This window comes from Bombina bombina, chromosome 5, assembly GCF_027579735.1.
Source record: "Bombina bombina isolate aBomBom1 chromosome 5, aBomBom1.pri, whole genome shotgun sequence".
Taxonomy (NCBI): domain Eukaryota; kingdom Metazoa; phylum Chordata; class Amphibia; order Anura; family Bombinatoridae; genus Bombina; species Bombina bombina.
In genome coordinates this window covers 477284129-477304047 of record NC_069503.1, presented here as the reverse complement: position 1 = coordinate 477304047, position 19919 = coordinate 477284129, and the positions used below count along the sequence as shown (strand labels likewise).

At 41.3% G+C, this 19919-nt stretch overlaps 1 protein-coding gene across 1 annotated transcript in view; it reads left to right on the top strand.

The window, feature by feature from the left end:
- LOC128660489 (uncharacterized) overlaps nucleotides 1-19919 on the top strand; it is an 808651-nt gene that overhangs the window by 638730 nt on the left and 150002 nt on the right. The window contains exon 10 of the mRNA XM_053714366.1: nucleotides 14677-14736. Within this exon, the coding sequence (XP_053570341.1) occupies nucleotides 14677-14736 (60 nt within the window). The remainder of the gene's footprint in view (nucleotides 1-14676; nucleotides 14737-19919) is intronic.

Sequence of the window (19919 nt, the reverse complement as noted above, 5' to 3'; positions counted from 1 at the left end):
TGCTCAGACAGTGGAATGGGGATTATACAGACTTGTCCCCGACGATCCAAGTAGATCAGAGGACCAGAGATTCACTCCGTTGGTGGCTGACCCTGGACAACCTGTCCCAAGGGATGAGCTTCAGAAGACCAGAGTGGGTCATTGTAACGACCGACGCCAGTCTGGTGGGCTGGGGCGCGGTCTGGAAACACCTGAAAGCTCAGGGTCTATGGTCTCGGGAAGAATCTCTTCTCCCGATAAACATTCTGGAACTGACAGCGATATTCAATGCTCTCAAGGCTTGGCCTCAACTAGCAAAGGCCAAATTCATAAGGTTTCAATCAGACAACATGACGACTGTTGCATATATCAACCATCAGGGGGGAACAAGGAGTTCCCTGGCGATGGAAGAAGTGACCAAAGTAATTCAATGGGCGGAGATTCACTCCTGCCACTTGTCTGCAATCCACATCCCAGGAGTGGAAAATTGGGAAGCGGATTTTCTGAGTCGTCAGACATTTCATCCGGGGGAGTGGGAACTCCATCCGGAAATCTTTGCCCAAATAACTCAATTATGGGGCATTCCAGACATGGATCTGATGGCGTCTCGTCAGAACTTCAAGGTTCCTTGCTACGGGTCCAGATCCAGGGATCCCAAGGCGACTCTAGTAGATGCACTAGTAGCGCCCTGGACCTTCAACCTAGCTTATGTGTTCCCACCGTTTCCTCTCATTCCCAGGCTGGTAGCCAGGATCAATCAGGAGAGGGCTTCGGTGATCTTGATAGCTCCTGCGTGGCCACGCAGAACTTGGTATGCAGACCTGGTGAATATGTCATCGGCTCCACCATGGAAGCTACCTTTGAGACGGGACCTTCTTGTTCAAGGTCCGTTCGAACATCTGAATCTGGCCTCACTCCAACTGACTGCTTGGAGATTGAACGCTTGATTTTATCAAAGCGCGGGTTCTCAGATTCTGTCATTGATACTCTTATTCAGGCTAGAAAGCCTGTAACTAGAAAAATTTACCATAAAGTATGGAAGAAATATATCTGTTGGTGCGAATCGAAAGGATTCCCATGGAACAGGGTAAAAATTCCTAAGATTCTATCCTTTCTACAAGAGGGTTTGGAGAAAGGATTATCTGCAAGTTCTTTGAAGGGACAGATTTCTGCTTTATCTGTTTTACTTCACAAGAAGCTGGCGGCTGTGCCAGATGTTCAGGCTTTTGTTCAGGCTCTGGTTAGAATCAAGCCTGTTTACAAACCTTTGACTCCTCCTTGGAGTCTCAATTTAGTTCTTTCAGTTCTTCAAGGGGTTCCGTTTGAACCCTTACATTCCGTAGATATTAAGTTATTATCTTGGAAAGTTTTGTTTTTGGTTGCAATTTCTTCTGCTAGAAGAGTTTCAGAGTTATCTGCTCTGCAGTGTTCTCCTCCTTATCTGGTGTTCCATGCAGATAAGGTGGTTTTGCGTACTAAACCTGGTTTTCTTCCGAAAGTTGTTTCTAACAAAAATATTAACCAGGAGATAGTTGTGCCTTCTTTGTGTCCGAATCCTGTTTCAAAGAAGGAACGTTTGTTGCACAATTTGGATGTAGTTCGTGCTCTAAAATTCTATTTAGAGGCTACAAAGGATTTCAGACAAACATCTTCCTTGTTTGTTGTTTATTCTGGTAAAAGGAGAGGTCAAAAAGCAACTTCTACCTCTCTCTCTTTTTGGCTTAAAAGCATCATCAGATTGGCTTATGAGACTGCCGGACGGCAGCCTCCTGAAAGAATCACAGCTCATTCCACTAGGGCTGTGGCTTCCACATGGGCCTTCAAGAACGAGGCTTCTGTTGATCAGATATGTAAGGCAGCGACTTGGTCTTCACTGCACACTTTTACCAAATTTTACAAATTTGATACTTTTGCTTCTTCTGAGACTATTTTTGGGAGAGAGGTTTTGCAAACCGTGGTGCCTTCCATCTAGGTGACCTGATTTGCTCCCTCCCATCATCCGTGTCCTAAAGCTTTGGTATTGGTTCCCACAAGTAAGGATGACGCCGTGGACCGGACACACCTATGTTGGAGAAAACAGAGTTTATGTTTACCTGATAAATTACTTTCTCCAACGGTGTGTCCGGTCCACGGCCCGCCCTGGTTTTTTAATCAGGTCTGATGATTTATTTTTTCTAACTACAGTCACCACGGTATCATATGATTTCTCCTATGCAAATATTCCTCCTTTACGTCGGTCGAATGACTGGGGAAGGCGGAGCCTAGGAGGGATCATGTGACCAGCTTTGCTGGGCTCTTTGCCATTTCCTGTTGGGGAAGAGAATATCCCACAAGTAAGGATGACGCCGTGGACCGGACACACCGTTGGAGAAAGTAATTTATCAGGTAAACATAAATTCTGTTTTTTTTTTTATTAGAATGTGTAATATTCAGGGCTCTTCAGATTTGGCTTCTGTTGAACTCAGTTTCCTAGCTATGATAGAAGTATCCTAAATTTTTAAAGTTAACCTTTTTTGCTTTCATTATTTTGTTCAAGCTTTGGCTGTAATTAAACTTGTCATTTCTCCAATTTCTCCTCCTTGGAGTCTTAATTTGGTTTTGAGTTTTTTTGGAGGGCTCCTCATTTTGAGCCTCTTTTTGACAATTTAAGTCAGATAATTGTTGTCCCCTCTATGTCCCAATCATATATTGTTTTCATAGAGATCTCTTCATAATTTGGATGTTGTTAGAGCTTTGATGTATTTTATATTGATGCTTCTAAGGATTTCATACAAACTTCTAGTCTGGTTCTAAGAAAGGGCAGAAGTTTCTGCTTTTTCTTTGACTTCTGGTGGAAGCTTTTCATTAAGCTTTCTTGAGGTAGGTTAGCATCCACATAAATGGATTTCTGCTAATTCTACCAGATCAGTTGCCACTTCTTGGTCGTCTTTCTATATGTTTCTAAATTCTACCGTTTTGTTGAAAGTCCTTCAGGCAGTTGTCTTAGGTTGATTTATTTTTGCTTGTTGGTTATTTTTATTCTCATTTTCTAAAATAATGTTTTGTCTTTTTTAGGCTCTATTACAGGGAGTGCAGAATTATTAGGCAAGTTGTATTTTTGAGGATTAATTTTATTATTGAACAAAAACCATGTTCTCAATGAACCCAAAAAACTCATTAATATCAAAGCTGAATAGTTTTTAGTTTGTTTTTAGTTATAGCTATTTTAGGGGGATATCTGTGTGTGCAGGTGACTATTACTGTGCATAATTATTAGGCAACTTAACAAAAAACAAATATATACCCATTTCAATTATTTATTTTTACCAGTGAAACCAATATAACATCTCAACATTCACAAATATACATTTCTGACATTCAAAAACAAAACAAAAACAAATCAGTGACCAATATAGCCACCTTTCTTTGCAAGGACACTCAAAAGCCTGCTATCCATGGATTCTGTCAGTGTTTTGATCTGTTCACCATCAACATTGCGTGCAGCAGCAACCACAGCCTCCCAGACACTGTTCAGAGAGGTGTACTGTTTTCCCTCCTTGTAAATCTCACATTTGATGATGGACCACAGGTTCTCAATGGGGTTCAGATCAGGTGAACAAGGAGGCCATGTCATTAGATTTTCTTCTTTTATAGCCTTTCTTGCCAGCCACGCTGTGGAGTACTTGGACGCGTGTGATGGAGCATTGTCCTGCATGAAAATCATGTTTTTCTTGAAGGATGCAGACTTCTTCCTGTACCACTGCTTGAAGAAGGTGTCTTCCAGAAACTGGCAGTAGGACTGGGAGTTGAGCTTGACTCCATCCTCAACCCGAAAAGGCCCTACAAGCTCATCTTTGCTGGCGTCTGAGTCGGACTGGAGCTCTCTGCCCTTTACCAATCCAGCCACGGGCCCATCCATCTGGCCCATCAAGACTCACTCTCATTTCATCAGTCCATAAAACCTTAGAAAAATCAGTCTTGAGATATTTCTTGGCCCAGTCTTGACGTTTCAGCTTGTGTGTCTTGTTCAGTGGTGGTCGTCTTTCAGCCTTTCTTACCTTGGCCAGGTCTCTGAGTATTGCACACCTTGTGCTTTTGGGCACTCCAGTGATGTTGCAGCTCTGAAATATGGCCAAACTGGTCGCAAGTGGCATCTTGGCAGCTGCACGCTTGACTTTTCTCAGTTCATGGACAGTTATTTTGCGCCTTGGTTTTTCCACACGCTTCTTGCGACCCTGTTGACTATTTTGAATGAAGCGCTTGATTGTTCGATGATCACGCTTCAGAAGCTTTGCAGTTTTAAGAGTGCTGCATCCCTCTGCAAGATATCTCACTATTTTTCACTTTTCTGAGCCTGTCATGTCCTTCTTTTGACCCATTTTGCCAAAGGAAAGGAAGTTGCCTAATAATTATGCACACCTGATATAGGGTGTTGATGTCATTAGACCACACCCCTTCTCATTACAGAGATGCACATCACCTAATATGCTTAATTGGTAGTAGGCTTTCGAGCCTATACATCTTGGAGTAAGACAACATGCATAAAGAGGATGATGTGGTCAAAATACTCATTTGCCTAATATTTCTGCACTCCCTGTAGGGTTGTGGATTTAGTCTCTCAGTGAAAACAGTTGTTTCTTAAAGCCTCAATTTGTTTTTGAGATTGCTTCAGGTTCAATCTTTTTGAGCCTATGCACAATGAGATTATTCTGCTATTATCCTGGATTACCTTGTTTCTTTTGGTTATATCTTCAGCCAGGAGAGTATGCGAGCTGTTGGCTTTGTCTATTGATCCGCCTTATTTGGTGTTTCATCAGGACAAGGTGGTGCTCAGAACTCATTATGATTGTCTATCTAAGGCGGTTTCTTCTTCAGATACTAATCAAGAGATTGTGGTTCATTCTTTGAGTCCCTCTCAAGGGAATTCCAAGGAGCGTCTCTTGACGTTTTTAGAGCATTAAACTTTTTTCTTCAAGCTGCTGCAGGTTTTAGGCAGTCTTCGTCTTTGTGCATTTTCAGGTAATTGCAAGGTTCAAAAAGCTTTGGCAGTTATTTTGGCTTCTTGTATGACACAACTGGTTCGCAAGGTTTACTTGGAGGTGGGGAAGGCTCCGCCATATTGTTTTACTTGCTTTGTTTCTACATCTTGGGCCTTTTGAAATGAAGCGTATATTGCACAAATTTGCAATGAGGCTACTTATTCTTACCTTCATACTTTTTACTGTTTTATCATTTTGATGTGTTTGCCTCTTTTGAGGCAGCGTTTGGAAGGAAGGTTCCAATGTTCAATGATTTGCCTGCTCAGTTTGTCCCACCAAAAAAAAAAACATTTTTCTGGGCTGTCGTTGACTCACAGGCTTGGGTATTAGATCCCAAATGTTATGGCTTGTGGACTCACACCACCATGAAATAAAAAAAAACATAATTTGATTTTACCTGATAAATTCCTTTAAGACCCAGTGGATAGTCTTTTTATATAAAGGCTTTTCAGAAAACGGTTTTAGGCCAGCATCTAGTATTGCTTATGTTGCTGCAGCCTCCTTTATTTGGTGTGATAGCTTATCTGAGCAGTTCTCTGTTGATTCTGAAGAATAAAGAAGAACAGAGGGGCGCCTCATGTGTAATATCATCAAGTGTGTGTGGACACAATATAGTAAGAACCAAGTGGGTACTCACATATTCCCGGAGCACATCAATGTGCTGGTAAGTGCAGGCTGTAGATTTTAACAGGTGTAATAGCCCACCCACAACAAGCATTTCTGTGTGCTGCAGTGAAGGGATAAAACAAGGAAAAAGAAAAGCACTACATGTGCAGATCACTTAGAGTACAGTTGTATTAACTTAGCAGAATGCCAAATGGGTACTCGCATTTAGACCAAGCACATCAATGTGCTGGTAGAAGCAGGCTGGCAGATTGGGGGAAGGTGTGTCAGCTCACCCCAAAGAAAGGACTCCCAATAAGCTGTATTCAAAATCATAAAGGTTTGGATTATTGGGCTCCCATATGTTGATAGAAATCGCAGGTGGGTAAGGTATTTCCACTCAAATAATTTTTTCATAAAAAAATATAGTATTTATTTTTAAAAAAATGAAAGGAAACGGCGTGTTAAGCCGAGAAACGCGTTGCATGTTTAGGGGGATATTGGGATACCCCTATTCCACTTTTTTGCATTGGTTGTTTTTAATTTTGTTTTTAATAAATACTATATTTTTTTATGAAAAAAATATTTGAGTGGAAATACCTTACCTTAGAAGACACAGGCTTGCAGAGTTGCAGTGCACTTGCAGGATGACTTTGGTGTTGAAGAAGAAGAAACAGGCTGCAGGATGTGGATGACCTTGCTGTTGTAGAAGAAGAAACAGGCTGCAGGATGTGGATGACCTTGCTGTTGTAGAAAAAGAAACAGGCTGCAGAAGGATGTGGATGACGTTGTTGTTGAAGAAAGAAAGTAGGCCTGCAGGATGTGGATGACCTTGCTGTTGTTGAAGAAGAAACAGGCTGCAGAAGGATGTGGATGACCTTGCTGTTGTAGAAGAAGAAAGTAGGCTGCAGAAAGATGTGGATGACTTTGCTGTTGTAGAAGAAGAAAGTAGGCTGCAGGATATGGATAACCTTGCTGTTGTAGAAGAAGAAACAGGCTGTAATCTTTCTGGAACCTCAGGATGTCTTTGCTGTTGGTTGAACAATAACATAAAAGGTTTTTAGAATAAGGTGGTTCGGAGAAAGGAAAATATAGACAACATAGAATAGGGGTGGTCAGGGGAGACAAGTTCTTCTTTTTGGAAAGACATCAAACACACAGAAACAGTAATGGACTGGGAGAGACATCAAAGGAAAAAACACTTTTTTTATTCAATTAATTAATGTATTTTGGGTTCAACTTCTGAATCAATCAAACAAGAGCAATTTTAAACAACATTCACAATTGAATTGACTTATTATATTAGCTTAGCTATTTTCTTAAAATTCTTAAACACAATTGGTTAGGAAATAGGCATACTTCAGGGGCCAAGCTGCTATTTTGTGGCTTCGCAATGCACATGGACAGGTTAGGGTGTTGCACACCAGACACAATGAATGCAGATTGCACATTTAAGTATGCTATTTTGGGTCACCAAAATGCATAATGATTTTTTAATGTTGCAGCACTAGCCTAGTAGCAGCAATGTTGAAGAAAACAGTGACTTGCATTGCAGCTTACAATAAAAAAATATTCAAATTTGTCTTTCTTAAAAAAAAAATATTCAATAAATGTCTTGCATTGCACTGCAGCAGCATCCATCCATAAAGAATGATAAAATAAAAATTTGATTAAACTAAAATTAATTTTTTGGGAAGATAAATTACATAATAGATCATTGTTTATGATGATAAAAAATGTAGTTATGGTACACTACTGGACTGCAAACTGGTATAATAAGGGTAATGGTAATATAAATTAAACATTAACACTTATATTTAGAGGATAAATATGATAATAAAAAATTGTTGTGTTATTATTTTTTTTAATTCACTTCACAATACCTCCTACAAGCAACCCTTAATGAACATTTATAAATAAAATATTTTAAATTTGTAATCAAAGTCAATGTTATGCGTCACACACAGACGTAAAAAAAAAAATTAAGGCACTTTAAAATAAACTTTTTTTTACAAGAATACTCACTTTATTGCTCACAACTTTGAGCTGTCCCACCTCCACACCACCGCTTGACCACCTCCACACCACTCCCAGATGACTCTCAGAAGGCCTGTTGTTCCCGAGTCCCACACACACTGTCTGCAATCTCTGCCAAAATGTCTGTTTTGCCGGCATTCTGAGGTCCGCCCCACGGCCGCACACTGGTCCGCCTCTCAACCTCCCTCTCTGCCTCAGTTTTTCATTCCGAATAGAGCATTTTCTTTTTAAAAAAATTGCGTAGTATCGCGATTTTTAAACCTCAGCGGTTAATCGCGGTTTAAGACCGCAACTGCAAAAAACATGCAGCCCTAATATATATATATATATATATATATATATATATAAATTAAATGCCTTTGTTATGTGTAACATTTATTCTGCAGTTTAAATTCTTGCTTTTGTTTTAATACCTTACTTAATGTAAAATTTACTTATGAAAGTAGGATATTTTCTTTCCTTTGACGTCATCAATTACTGTTGGGAATATCACTTCTGGCCAGCAGGAGGAGGCAAAGAGCACCATAGCAAAACTGTTAAGCAGGGCCACCATCAGGGGGTGACAGGGGTGACTCCTGTCAGGGGCCCAATGGGCCAGGGGGGCCCCATGAGGCAATAACTAAAAAAAAATAATTTTATTTTATTTACATTTTGGCAGCCACCAGTGGGTACTACAGCAGAGTGCTAATTGAGAATGGGAAATGTTATTACAAGGAGTAAAGTATTAGAATTTGAGAGGATTTCTGAGTGTGCACTAAACCACTATGCACAGTGTGAGACAGACTTGGCACTTACTTTGTACAGTGTGTGCCTGAGTCAGATGGCAGATCACTTTCATTTGCAGATGAGGTAGGACTTACTTAGCAAATGATTTTTATTTCTTTGTGCAATTTCAGATTGTAACTTCAGTGTGGTAGTAGTTGTATGGTGGGGCCAGGGGTCCATAAAAACAATTGTTTTTAGCAGCAGTGTATTTATGATTATTTGACAATGCTGTAGAAATTAGGATGCGTGTATGTCTTTGTGTGTTTTCTGTGGATGTCTCAGTGAGGGAGTGTGTATGTATGTCTTTCTGTGTTTTATGTGGTTGTCTCTCTGTGTGTGTATGTCTTTGTGTGTTTTCTGTAGGTGTCTCTGTGTGTGTATGTCTTTTGTGTGTTTTCTGAGGCTGTCTCTGTCAGTGTTTCTGTGGGTGTATGTGCAAGTTTGAGTTTGTGTGTGTGTCCATTGTCTGTTCCTTTTTAGGACATTTTGACCTTACTACTGATTATTCACATCTTTCTACAGACTTTGAGACTAATGAGACCTTTCCAGAAATTATTGTTTAGGCAGTTCAGGTCCCTTCCTTTCAGCCACTGCATGCTGTTGTCATCATTTAGTTTGCATCTTCCTTTACAAAAAGATAATCTGAACTCCATATTTTGTTTTCTAAATCTCCTTTTTTTACAAAACTGTAGTTTACCTCATTACTTGTCAGGTTAATGTAAACAAGTGCTGAGTGTCTGTTTGGGTGTCTGTGTTTGAGTGTGTGTCTGAGTGTGTTTCTTTCTGTGTCTGCTAGAGTGTCTATATGTGAATCTTTATGTGTGTGTTTTAGTGTATGAGTGTGTCTGTGTGTTTGTATGTTACTTCCTTTACAACATTTCCAAGTTTAAATAAAGTGCATATACGTTTTAGTCACTTGGTCAAAAATTGCACATGTCAAAAGAGAAGGGGGGGGCCTGATCAATGGTTAAGTCAGGGGCCCCAAAATTTCTAGTGGTGGCCCTGCTGTTAAGTATCACTTCCCTTCCCACAAACCCCAGTCATTCTCTTTCCCTTGGTGCATGGAGGTGGTGAAGTTTTGGTGTCTGAAGAAAATTGGATTCTTTCACTTCAATCAAATTTTTATTTAATTTAGAAAGCCTGAGTAGGTTTACTCTGTTCTTTCCTTTTGTTCAAAGATTGGGTCTAGCCGTACTCCAAGTTAGTCTCTACAGTAGGGCAGTGGTGGCTTTAAAGCAGTTAGGAACTTGTAAGGTGGGCCTTGCTGCGTTTTTCTAACACTTTGCTGCCTTAGTACAGAAAGCAAGAGTAGGTTTACTCTGTTCTTTATTTTTTCTACAGGCCTCTGTGGGGAGTTGCATTCTCTCAAGCCGGGTAAACTGTCCTGCTGCCGGACGACTAGATGCAGGTAAGCGTCTTTCTGTCTTCTAGGGTGGAAATTTGGCACTTTATCAGTTATCTGCAGTATCATTTATTAAGAGCAGGATGCAGGCACTTTATATGTATGTGAGAGAGACAGCTCATTGACTCCTCATGTTGATATGTGGAATATTTGAAGGGGTTAACCTGCCTAATGCTATGTTGGTCTACTTTGCATAGCCTTCATAGGCACTTTGATTTACACTCTGAGTAGGTATTTGCTTTTTGAAACGGAGCAGTTTCATTTCAGCAGATTTGTGCACTCCATTTCTCTTCTGCTAATGCAGAATGGAGAAACGCTCCTTGAGTGGTATCAATGTGTTTATTATATGATGGGAGTGAGGACTTAGGCGCTGCTTTTTATCTTTTCATGCCTGTCTCACTGAATTGCTTTATTTCAGAACGAAGAAGCGCTCCGTTATTGCGCGCCTGCTTCTTCTCAGTGGGTATGTGACTCCGCCTCCTAATGAGGATCGGAACGGCACCATTTTCCTGCCTTATCCGTCTGAGCGGTGCGGTGATGCGGGCTGTGTTCTTGAGTGCTGAATTTAAATAATTTAATGAGCTTTAGTTTTTATTAAAAGAAAGCTGTTACTTAGCCTAATTGTTCCAATTACTCAGAGTAGTAGCTTATATCTAAACAATGCTAATAGTGAGAGGCATATTTATTGAGCAAAGTCTTTAATAAATTTGAACATTTTTTCACTGTGATTTATTGCTTACAGATCTTAATAGTTAAGTTTAGGTTTGAGCAATTATCTCATGATTTTGGATCTTGTTCCTGTGATTTATTGCCTAGTACATCCCACGGCAAATTAAGACCATTTAAAGTGACAGCAACATTTTTAAGGCATTTTATATTTTGTGCTTGTGAGTCTGCTCACGGAGTTAGAGCTCTGCTCCCATGTTATGCCAAAAATTGATTTATATTTTGTCTCTCAGGATGATGCTGTTTAGGCAATGCCACAGTTTTTTCTTCAAATGTCCCAAGCCTTATGGCGTCACATACAGTGCCCTGCATTTTCCTCTCAGTCTCCTGGAGGAGAATATTTGCTTGCAGAATTTTTCTTTTTCTTTTCTCAGGTATCTTCTGCGATATCTGCGGCATTGTCTGCTTTTCCTATACTAATGGGAAATCGCAAGAGGAATATTAGAGATTCAGATAGTAAGGTTTCTGTTCCACCTGCTGCTACACAGGTTGCCCTTCCTCATAAGTCTGATGAGGAGTATATGTTGGTAGCCTCTGAGGGGGGAAATCTCAGATTCGGACAGTATAATTTCTTCATCTGATGCTGAAGTGGTTACCTTAAGATGTATGCTTAATCACCTCATGTATTGTTCAAGGAGGTTTTAGCTACTTGAACGACTGACACGTCTGTCGTCAACTATAAGAAATATTAATCAAGTTAATAGTTGCTTGATGTTCCTTCCTTTGTGGAAGCGTTTTTTCTGTCCGTGCTAGGAGATTTTTCACAGGAATGGGAAAAGTCAGGGATTTTTTTTCCCCCATTTCCTGTCTTTTATAAGATGTTTTCTGTTGCTGCCTCCATTAAATATCATAACGCACGGTGCCTAATGTAGAGGAACTATTTCTACTCTGGCTAAGAGAATTTTGATCCCTATAGAGGATAGCTGCTCTTTTTAGGATCAATGGACTAAGCTGGAAGCTTATATGGAACTTTACACTGTGTCAAGTGCGGCATCATATTTGTGCGACGCCTTGTCCGATTCCTTTTTGGTAGAGACTTCCTTGGAGGAGATCCAGATTAGAATTGAGGCTCTTAATCTAGCCAATTCTTATATTTCTGTTGCTACCTTGCATGTCCTTAAGCCGGGAGTCAAGATATCTGGTTTTGCCATATAGCCCGCGGGGTGTTGTGACTATATGCTTGGTCAGTGTTTTTTTCCTCTGAGTCCAAGCTTCTGGCGATTCCTTTCAAGGGTAAAACCTTGTTTGATCCTGATCTGACAGAAATATTTCTGATATTGCGGGTGGAAAAGGGTCTTTTCTACCACAAGAAGATTAGTCCTAATGGATGTTAGAGAGAACCCTGCAGCAGAGTCTAAATTAGCATAAAGGGTTTGCCCCGATCAGGGATCGGACCAAATGGGGGGCTGAATTTCTCAGTTGTTTTTTCTTCAAACATGAATATGAGATGTTCCATATAGTCTGCGAGCATAGTATTTCAGGGTTACTAAATAGAATTCTTCCTTCCTAGCAGAGGCAGGTAACTCCTCTCTTTCTTTTATCTGTGGATCAGATATCAGAGATGCATTTTTGATTGGCATTTAGGACCTTTCATCCCTGGGAGTGATAGTCCAGTTCCTATAAGGGAACAAGGTTTAGAATTCTATTTATTCCTGTTTGTGGTTCCCGAAACAGAGGGAAATTTTTTTCCCATTCTAGATCTAGACCTAGAGTGTCTCAACAAGTTTTCTAATGGAAATCATTAGTTTGATTCTTCCTTTGGTCTAAGGCTGGGGACTATAGATTTGGGAGTAGTCTACTCTCCTCATAACCATCTTGGAGTTGAGGTGATCTACAATGCTCTTATGGCTTGACCTCAGTTGTCTTTGGCCCTGTTTTTCAGGTTCTGGGTTATCAATCACCTGGAAGGAACCTGGGGTTCCTTAGCCATGATAGAGATGGCGTGGTTTGTTCAGTGAACAAACACTCGCAGTTGCTGTCTGTCATCCACATTCCAGGAGTGGATACTTAGAGCGGACTTCTTGAGCAGTCAAACATTTCTTCCCGGGAAGTGGGCGCTCTTCCTGGAGGTGTTCTTCAGGTTAACCCTCAAATGGTGCCGTGGGTGCTGGATTTGGATTAGATGGCAGTACGCCAAACTTCCAAGTTATGTTTTAAGGTCAAGAAATCTGCAGGTTGCCCTGATAGATTCTCTGGCGGTTCCTTGGGATCTCAGTCTGACATACCTGTTTCCTCAGTTTGCTCTTCTTCAATGAGTCTTTGATTGTATCAAATGAGAGAGAGCATGGATATTTTCAATAGTTCCTGCATTTTCTCACAGAATCTGGTATGCAGACCTTGTAGAGTTGTCATATCTCCCACATTGGAGGTTGTCCCTGAGGATGGAAGGACCTTCTATTTCAGGGTCCATTCCTTCATTCTATTTTGTTTCTCAAGCTCTTTGCTGGGAATGTAACGCTTAGTTCTGTATAAGTATGGTTTTTCTGAATCGTTCATTGAGACCATGCTTCAGGATTGCAAGGTGGTTCTGGTAACTTTTACCATGAGGTATGGCATAAATTCCTTACTGGTGTGAATCCAAGGGCTACTCTTGGAGGTAGGGTCAGGATTCCTAGGATTTTGTCCTTTTTTATCCAGGTAGGTCTGGAGAAGGGTTTGTGAGTCCGTTTTCTGAAGGGTCAGATTTCTGCATTACCCTTTTTGTTGCGCAAGTGTCTGGTGGATGTGCCAGATGTGTGAACTTGTTGTCAGGCCCTGGTTAGTATCAGGCCTGTGTTTAATTCTGTTGTTCCATCCTTGGAGTCTTAGACTTGTTTTTAAGGATTTGCTACCGGCTCTGTTTGAGCCTTTGCCTTTCATAGATATTAAGTTGTTATCTTGGAAGGTTTTCTTTGCTTTTGCTTCTCCTCTGCACAGAAAGTTTTGGAACTCTCGGCCTTGTAGTTTGATTCGTCTTATCTTATTTTCGTATATGGCAGTTTATCGTCCTAAGTGGTTTCGAATAGAAATATTAATCGGGAACTTGTTGTTCCTTCTTTCTGTCCTAATCCTTATTAACTTAAGGATCTTTTGTTGCACATCTTGGTTGTTCTGAATTATTTACTCTTCTGGCTTCTAGGGTTTTTCACCAGTCTTCTGACCTGTTTTTTGTTTCTCTGGAAAGTGTAGAAGTCTGAAAGCTTTTGCTACTTCTCTTTTTCTCTAGTTGAGAAGTATAATTAGTTTTGTTCATGAGACTGCTGGTCAGCAGCCTCCTGAGAGAATTACGGCTCATTCCACGAGGGCTGTCTCATTTTCTTGGGTTTTCAAGATGAAGTCTCTGTGGAACAGATTTGCAAGGTTGCAATTTAGTCTTCTTTGCATACTTTCCACATTTTACAAATTTGTTTCTTTTGCCTCGGTTGAGGTTTCTTTTGGGGGAAAGGTTCTTTAAGTGGTGGTGCCTTGTGTTTAGGTCTTCCTGTCTTGTTCTCCCTCTCTAGTCATCTGTGTACTCTAGCTTGGGTATTGGTTCCCAACAATAATTGATGACGTTGTGGACTCACCATCAGTGTTCCTCTAAGGCCAGATTTTGTGAGCGGCCCAGCAGTGAAACAGTTAATAAGGTTACTATACCTTGCTGTCTGCAGTGTGTAGTGTTTGTTAACTGCAGAGTGTGGTTCACTAATTAACTGTTTCACTGCTGGGCTGCTCACAAAATCTGGCCTTAGAGGGAACACTGCTCACCATATCTTAGGAAAGAAAACAAAATTTATTCTTACCTGATAAATTTCTTTCTTTCTGGATATGGTGAGTCCATGACCCCACCCGTTTATATTACGACAGTTATTTTTGACTAAACGTCAGGCACCTCTACACCTTTGTATTATTCCTTTTTCCATTTCCTTTCGGTCGAATGACTGTTGTTTGTGGGAAGGGAAGTGATACTTAACAGGTTTGCTGTGGCGCTCTTTGCCTCCTCCTGGAGTGATGTTCCCAACAGTAATTGATGATGTCGTGGACTCACCATATCCGGAAATAAATTTATCAGGTAAGAATAAAAAAATTTATTTTGTGTCTCTTTTTTTAATGGAAATGTAAACTGTCTTGTTTTTTTTTTTATCTTTTATTCAAACATTTTTTCATTCCATTTATTTTTTTCCATAGGAACCCAAAGAAAATGTTGCTTTGGAATTTAAAGGAAATGAAGATTTCATTAAATATGTGGTAAGGTTTAATTATATATATTATTATTATAATATTACTTTTTAGTATTTTACTCCACACCTGTTAAGGTATGGTGTTGGCTTTCAAGTTACAACTCTATCTTTGTTGCTGGGTGTTTATCATTGTCTTAAGTATGGGAGAACCTTCACAGAAGTGTTCATATTTCTTTCTCCTTTATGTACCTTCTATTAGAACCTTCTTCACTTGTGTTTCTATGTAGCTGGAGTAAGAAAGCATGAAACTCTTCTTCAGCCAGTACTCTTTGTTGTTTAATTGGACTGTAGCAATATTCTAAAGGAGGTTTCATCTTCTGGGGCAGTCCTATGGGGCAGCATATGGAATGTGTTGGGGCTGTTCAAAAAGCATACTGTATCCTTTAGCTGCTCTTACCCTGTAGTCACCAGGTTTAGCCCTCTTAAAGTACTGCAATGTGTCCTGCTTCCCTCCCATGCATCTTGGCTATTGGGCAAGTATTTTATATTAAAATTGCTGGTATATTCACCAGAAAACTATACAAAGTCATTGGGCTTACAGGGGAGCCTCTAAGTGAATTATGTGTTTATATAGGGGAGGGTGGAGGTAGTTTGAGTTGTAGCATATTAAATGTAGTTAATAACATTTATGTAGATTATAAACTCTGGGAAGTAAAATGTTTCTCCAACATAGGTGTGTCCGGTCCACGGCGTCATCCTTACTTGTGGGATATTCTCTTCCCCAACAGGAAATGGCAAAGAGCCCAGCAAAGCTGGTCACATGATCCCTCCCAGGCTCCGCCTACCCCAGTCATTCTCTTTGCCGTTGTACAGGCAACATCTCCACGGAGATGGCTTAGAGTTTTTTAGTGTTTAACTGTAGTTTTTATTATTCAATCAAGAGTTTGTTATTTTAAAATAGTGCTGGTATGTACTATTTACTCTGAAACAGAAAAGAGATGAAGATTTCTGTTTGTAAGAGGAAAATGATTTTAGCAACCGTTACTAAAATCCATGGCTGTTCCACACAGGACTGTTGAGAGGAATTAACTTCAGTTGGGGGAACAGTGAGCAGTCTTTTGCTGCTTGAGGTATGACACATTCTAACAAGACGATGTAATGCTGGAAGCTGTCATTTTCCCTATGGGATCCGGTAAGCCATTTTTATTCAGACAGTAAATAAGGGCTTCACAAGGGCTTATTAAGACTGTAGACATTTTCTGGGCTAAATCGATTCATATATACACATATTTAGCCTTGAGGAATCATTTAATCTGGGTATTTTTGTAAAATAATATCGGCAGGCACTGTTTTAGACACCTTATTCTCTAGGGGCTTTCCCTAATCATAGGCAGAGCCTCATTTTCGCGCCGGTATTGCGCACTTGTTTTTGAGAAGCATGACATGCAGTCGCATGTGTGAGGAGCTCTGATACATAGAAAAGACTTTCTGAAGGCGTCATTTGGTATCGTATTCCCCTTTGGGCTTGGTTGGGTCTCAGCAAAGCAGATACCAGGGACTGTAAAGGGGTTAAAGATAAAAACGGCTCCGGTTCCGTTATTTTAAGGGTTAAAGCTTCCAAATTTGGTGTGCAATACTTTTAAGGCTTTAAGACACTGTGGTGAAATTTTGGTGAATTTTGAGCAATTCCTTCATACTTTTTCGCAATTGCAGTAATAAAGTGTGTTCAGTTTAAAATTTAAAGTGACAGTAACGGTTTTATTTTAAAACGTTTTTTGTACTTTGTTATCAAGTTTATGCCTGTTTAACATGTCTGAACTACCAGATAGACTGTGTTCTGAATGTGGGGAAGCCAAGGTTCCTTCTCATTTAAATAGATGTGATTTATGTGACACTGAAAATGATGCCCAAGATGATTCCTCAAGTGAGGGGAGTAAGCATGGTACTGCATCATTCCCTCCTTCGTCTACACCAGTCTTGCCCACTCAGGAGGCCCCTAGTACATCTAGCGCGCCAATACTCCTTACTATGCAACAATTAACGGCTGTAATGGATAATTCTATCAAAAACATTTTAGCCAAAATGCCCACTTATCAGCGTAAGCGCGACTGCTCTGTTTTAGATACTGAAGAGCATGAGGACGCTGATGATAATGGTTCTGAAATGCCCCTACACCAGTCTGAGGGGGCCAGGGAGGTTTTGTCTGAGGGAGAAATTTCAGATTCAGGGAAAATTTCTCAACAAGCTGAACCCGATGTGATTACATTTAAATTTAAGTTGGAACATCTCCGCGCTCTGCTTAAGGAGGTATTATCCACTCTGGATGATTGTGAGAATTTGATCATCCCAGAGAAACTATGTAAAATGGACAAGTTCCTAGAGGTCCCGGGGCTCCCAGAAGCTTTTCCTATACCCAAGCGGGTGGCGGACATTGTAAATAAAGAATGGGAAAGGCCCGGTATACCTTTCGTCCCTCCCCCCATATTTAAAAAATTGTTTCCTATGGTCGACCCCAGAAAGGACTTATGGCAGACAGTCCCCAAGGTCGAGGGAGCGGTTTCTACTTTAAACAAACGCACCACTATACCCATAGAAGATAGTTGTGCTTTCAAAGATCCTATGGATAAAAAATTAGAAGGTTTGCTTAAAAAGATGTTTGTTCAGCAAGGTTACCTTCTACAACCAATTTCATGCATTGTCCCTGTCACTACAGCCGCGTGTTTCTGGTTCGATGAGCTAGTAAAGGCGATCGATAGTGATTCTCCTCCTTATGAGGAGATTATGGACAGAATCCGTGCTCTCAAATTGGCTAATTCTTTCACCCTAGACGCCACTTTGCATTTGGCTAGGTTAGCGGCGAAAAATTCTGGGTTTGCTATTGTGGCGCGCAGAGCGCTTTGGTTGAAATCTTGGTTAGCGGATGCGTCTTCCAAGAACAAACTACTTAACATTCCTTTCAAGGGGAAAACGCTGTTTGGCCCTGACTTGAAAGAGATTATCTCTGATATCACTGGGGGTAAGGGCCACGCCCTTCCTCAGGATAGGTCTTTCAAGGCCAAAAATAAACCTAATTTTCGTCCCTTTCGTAGAAACGGACCAGCCCCAAGTGCTACGTCCTCTAAGCAAGAGGGTAATACTTCTCAAGCCAAGCCAGCCTGGAGACCAATGCAAGGCTGGAACAAGGGAAAGCAGGCCAAGAAACCTGCCACTGCTACCAAGATAGCATGAAATGTTGGCCCCCGATCCGGGACCGGATCTGGTGGGGGGCAGACTCTCTCTCTTCGCTCAGGCTTGGGCAAGAGATGTTCTGGATCCTTGGGCACTAGAAATAGTCTCCCAAGGTTATCTTCTGGAATTCAAGGGGCTTCCCCCAAGGGGGAGGTTCCACAGGTCTCAATTGTCTTCAGACCACATAAAGAGACAGGCATTCTTACATTGTGTAGAAGACCTGTTAAAAATGGGAGTGATTCATCCTGTTCCATTAGGAGAACAAGGGATGGGGTTCTACTCCAATCTGTTCATAGTTCCCAAAAAAGAGGGAACGTTCAGACCAATCTTAGATCTCAAGATCTTAAACAAGTTTCTCAAGGTTCCATCGTTCAAAATGGAAACCATTCGAACAATTCTTCCTTCCATCCAGGAAGGTCAATTCATGACCACGGTGGATTTAAAGGATGCGTATCTACATATTCCTATCCACAAGGAACATCATCGGTTCCTAAGGTTCGCATTCCTGGACAAGCATTACCAGTTCGTGGCGCTTCCTTTCGGATTAGCCACTGCTCCAAGGATTTTCACAAAGGTACTAGGGTCCCTTCTAGCGGTACTAAGACCAAGGGGCATTGCAGTAGTTCCTTACTTGGACGACATTCTGATTCAAGCGTCGTCCCTTCCTCAAGCAAAGGCTCACACGGACATAGTCCTGGCCTTTCTCAGATCTCACGGATGGAAAGTGAACGTGGAAAAGAGTTCTCTATCTCAGTCGACAAGGGTTCCCTTCTTGGGAACAATAATAGACTCCTTAGAAATGAGGATTTTTCTGACAGAGGCCAGAAAAACAAAACTTCTAAACTCTTGTCAAACACTTCATTCCGTTCCTCTTCCTTCCATAGCGCAGTGCATGGAAGTAATAGGTTTGATGGTAGCGGCAATGGACATAGTTCCTTTTGCGCGCATTCATCTAAGACCATTACAACTGTGCATGCTCAGTCAGTGGAATGGGGACTATACAGACTTGTCTCCGAAGATACAAGTAAATCAGAGGACCAGAGACTCACTCCGTTGGTGGCTGTCCCTGGACAACCTGTCACAAGGGATGACCTTCCGCAGACCAGAGTGGGTCATTGTCACGACCGACGCCAGTCTGATGGGCTGGGGCGCGGTCTGGGGACCCCTGAAAGCTCAGGGTCTTTGGTCTCGGGAAGAATCTCTTCTACCGATAAATATTCTGGAACTGAGAGCGATATTCAATGCTCTCAAGGCTTGGCCTCAGCCAAAGGCCAAGTTCATACGGTTTCAATCAGACAACATGACGACTGTTGCGTACATCAACCATCAGGGGGGAACAAGGAGTTCCCTGGCGATGGAAGAAGTGACCAAAATCATTCAATGGGCGGAGACTCACTCCTGCCACCTGTCTGCAATCCACATCCCAGGAGTGGAAAATTGGGAAGCGGATTTTCTGAGTCGTCAGACATTACATCCGGGGGAGTGGGAACTCCATCCGGAAATCTTTGCCCAAATTACTCAACTGTGGGGCATTCCAGACATGGATCTGATGGCCTCTCGTCAGAACTTCAAGGTTCCTTGCTACGGGTCCAGATCCAGGGATCCCAAGGCGACTCTAGTAGATGCACTAGTAGCACCTTGGACCTTCAAACTAGCTTATGTATTCCCGCCGTTTCCTCTCATCCCCAGGCTGGTAGCCAGGATCAATCAGGAGAGGGCGTCGGTGATCTTGATAGCTCCTGCGTGGCCACGCAGGACTTGGTATGCAGATCTGGTGAATATGTCATCGGCTCCACCATGGAAGCTACCTTTGAGACGAGACCTTCTTGTTCAAGGTCCGTTCGAACATCCGAATCTGGTCTCACTCCAGCTGACTGCTTGGAGATTGAACGCTTGATCTTATCAAAACGAGGGTTCTCAGATTCTGTTATTGATACTCTTGTTCAGGCCAGAAAGCCTGTAACTAGAAAAATTTACCACAAAATATGGAAAAAATATATCTGTTGGTGTGAATCTAAAGGA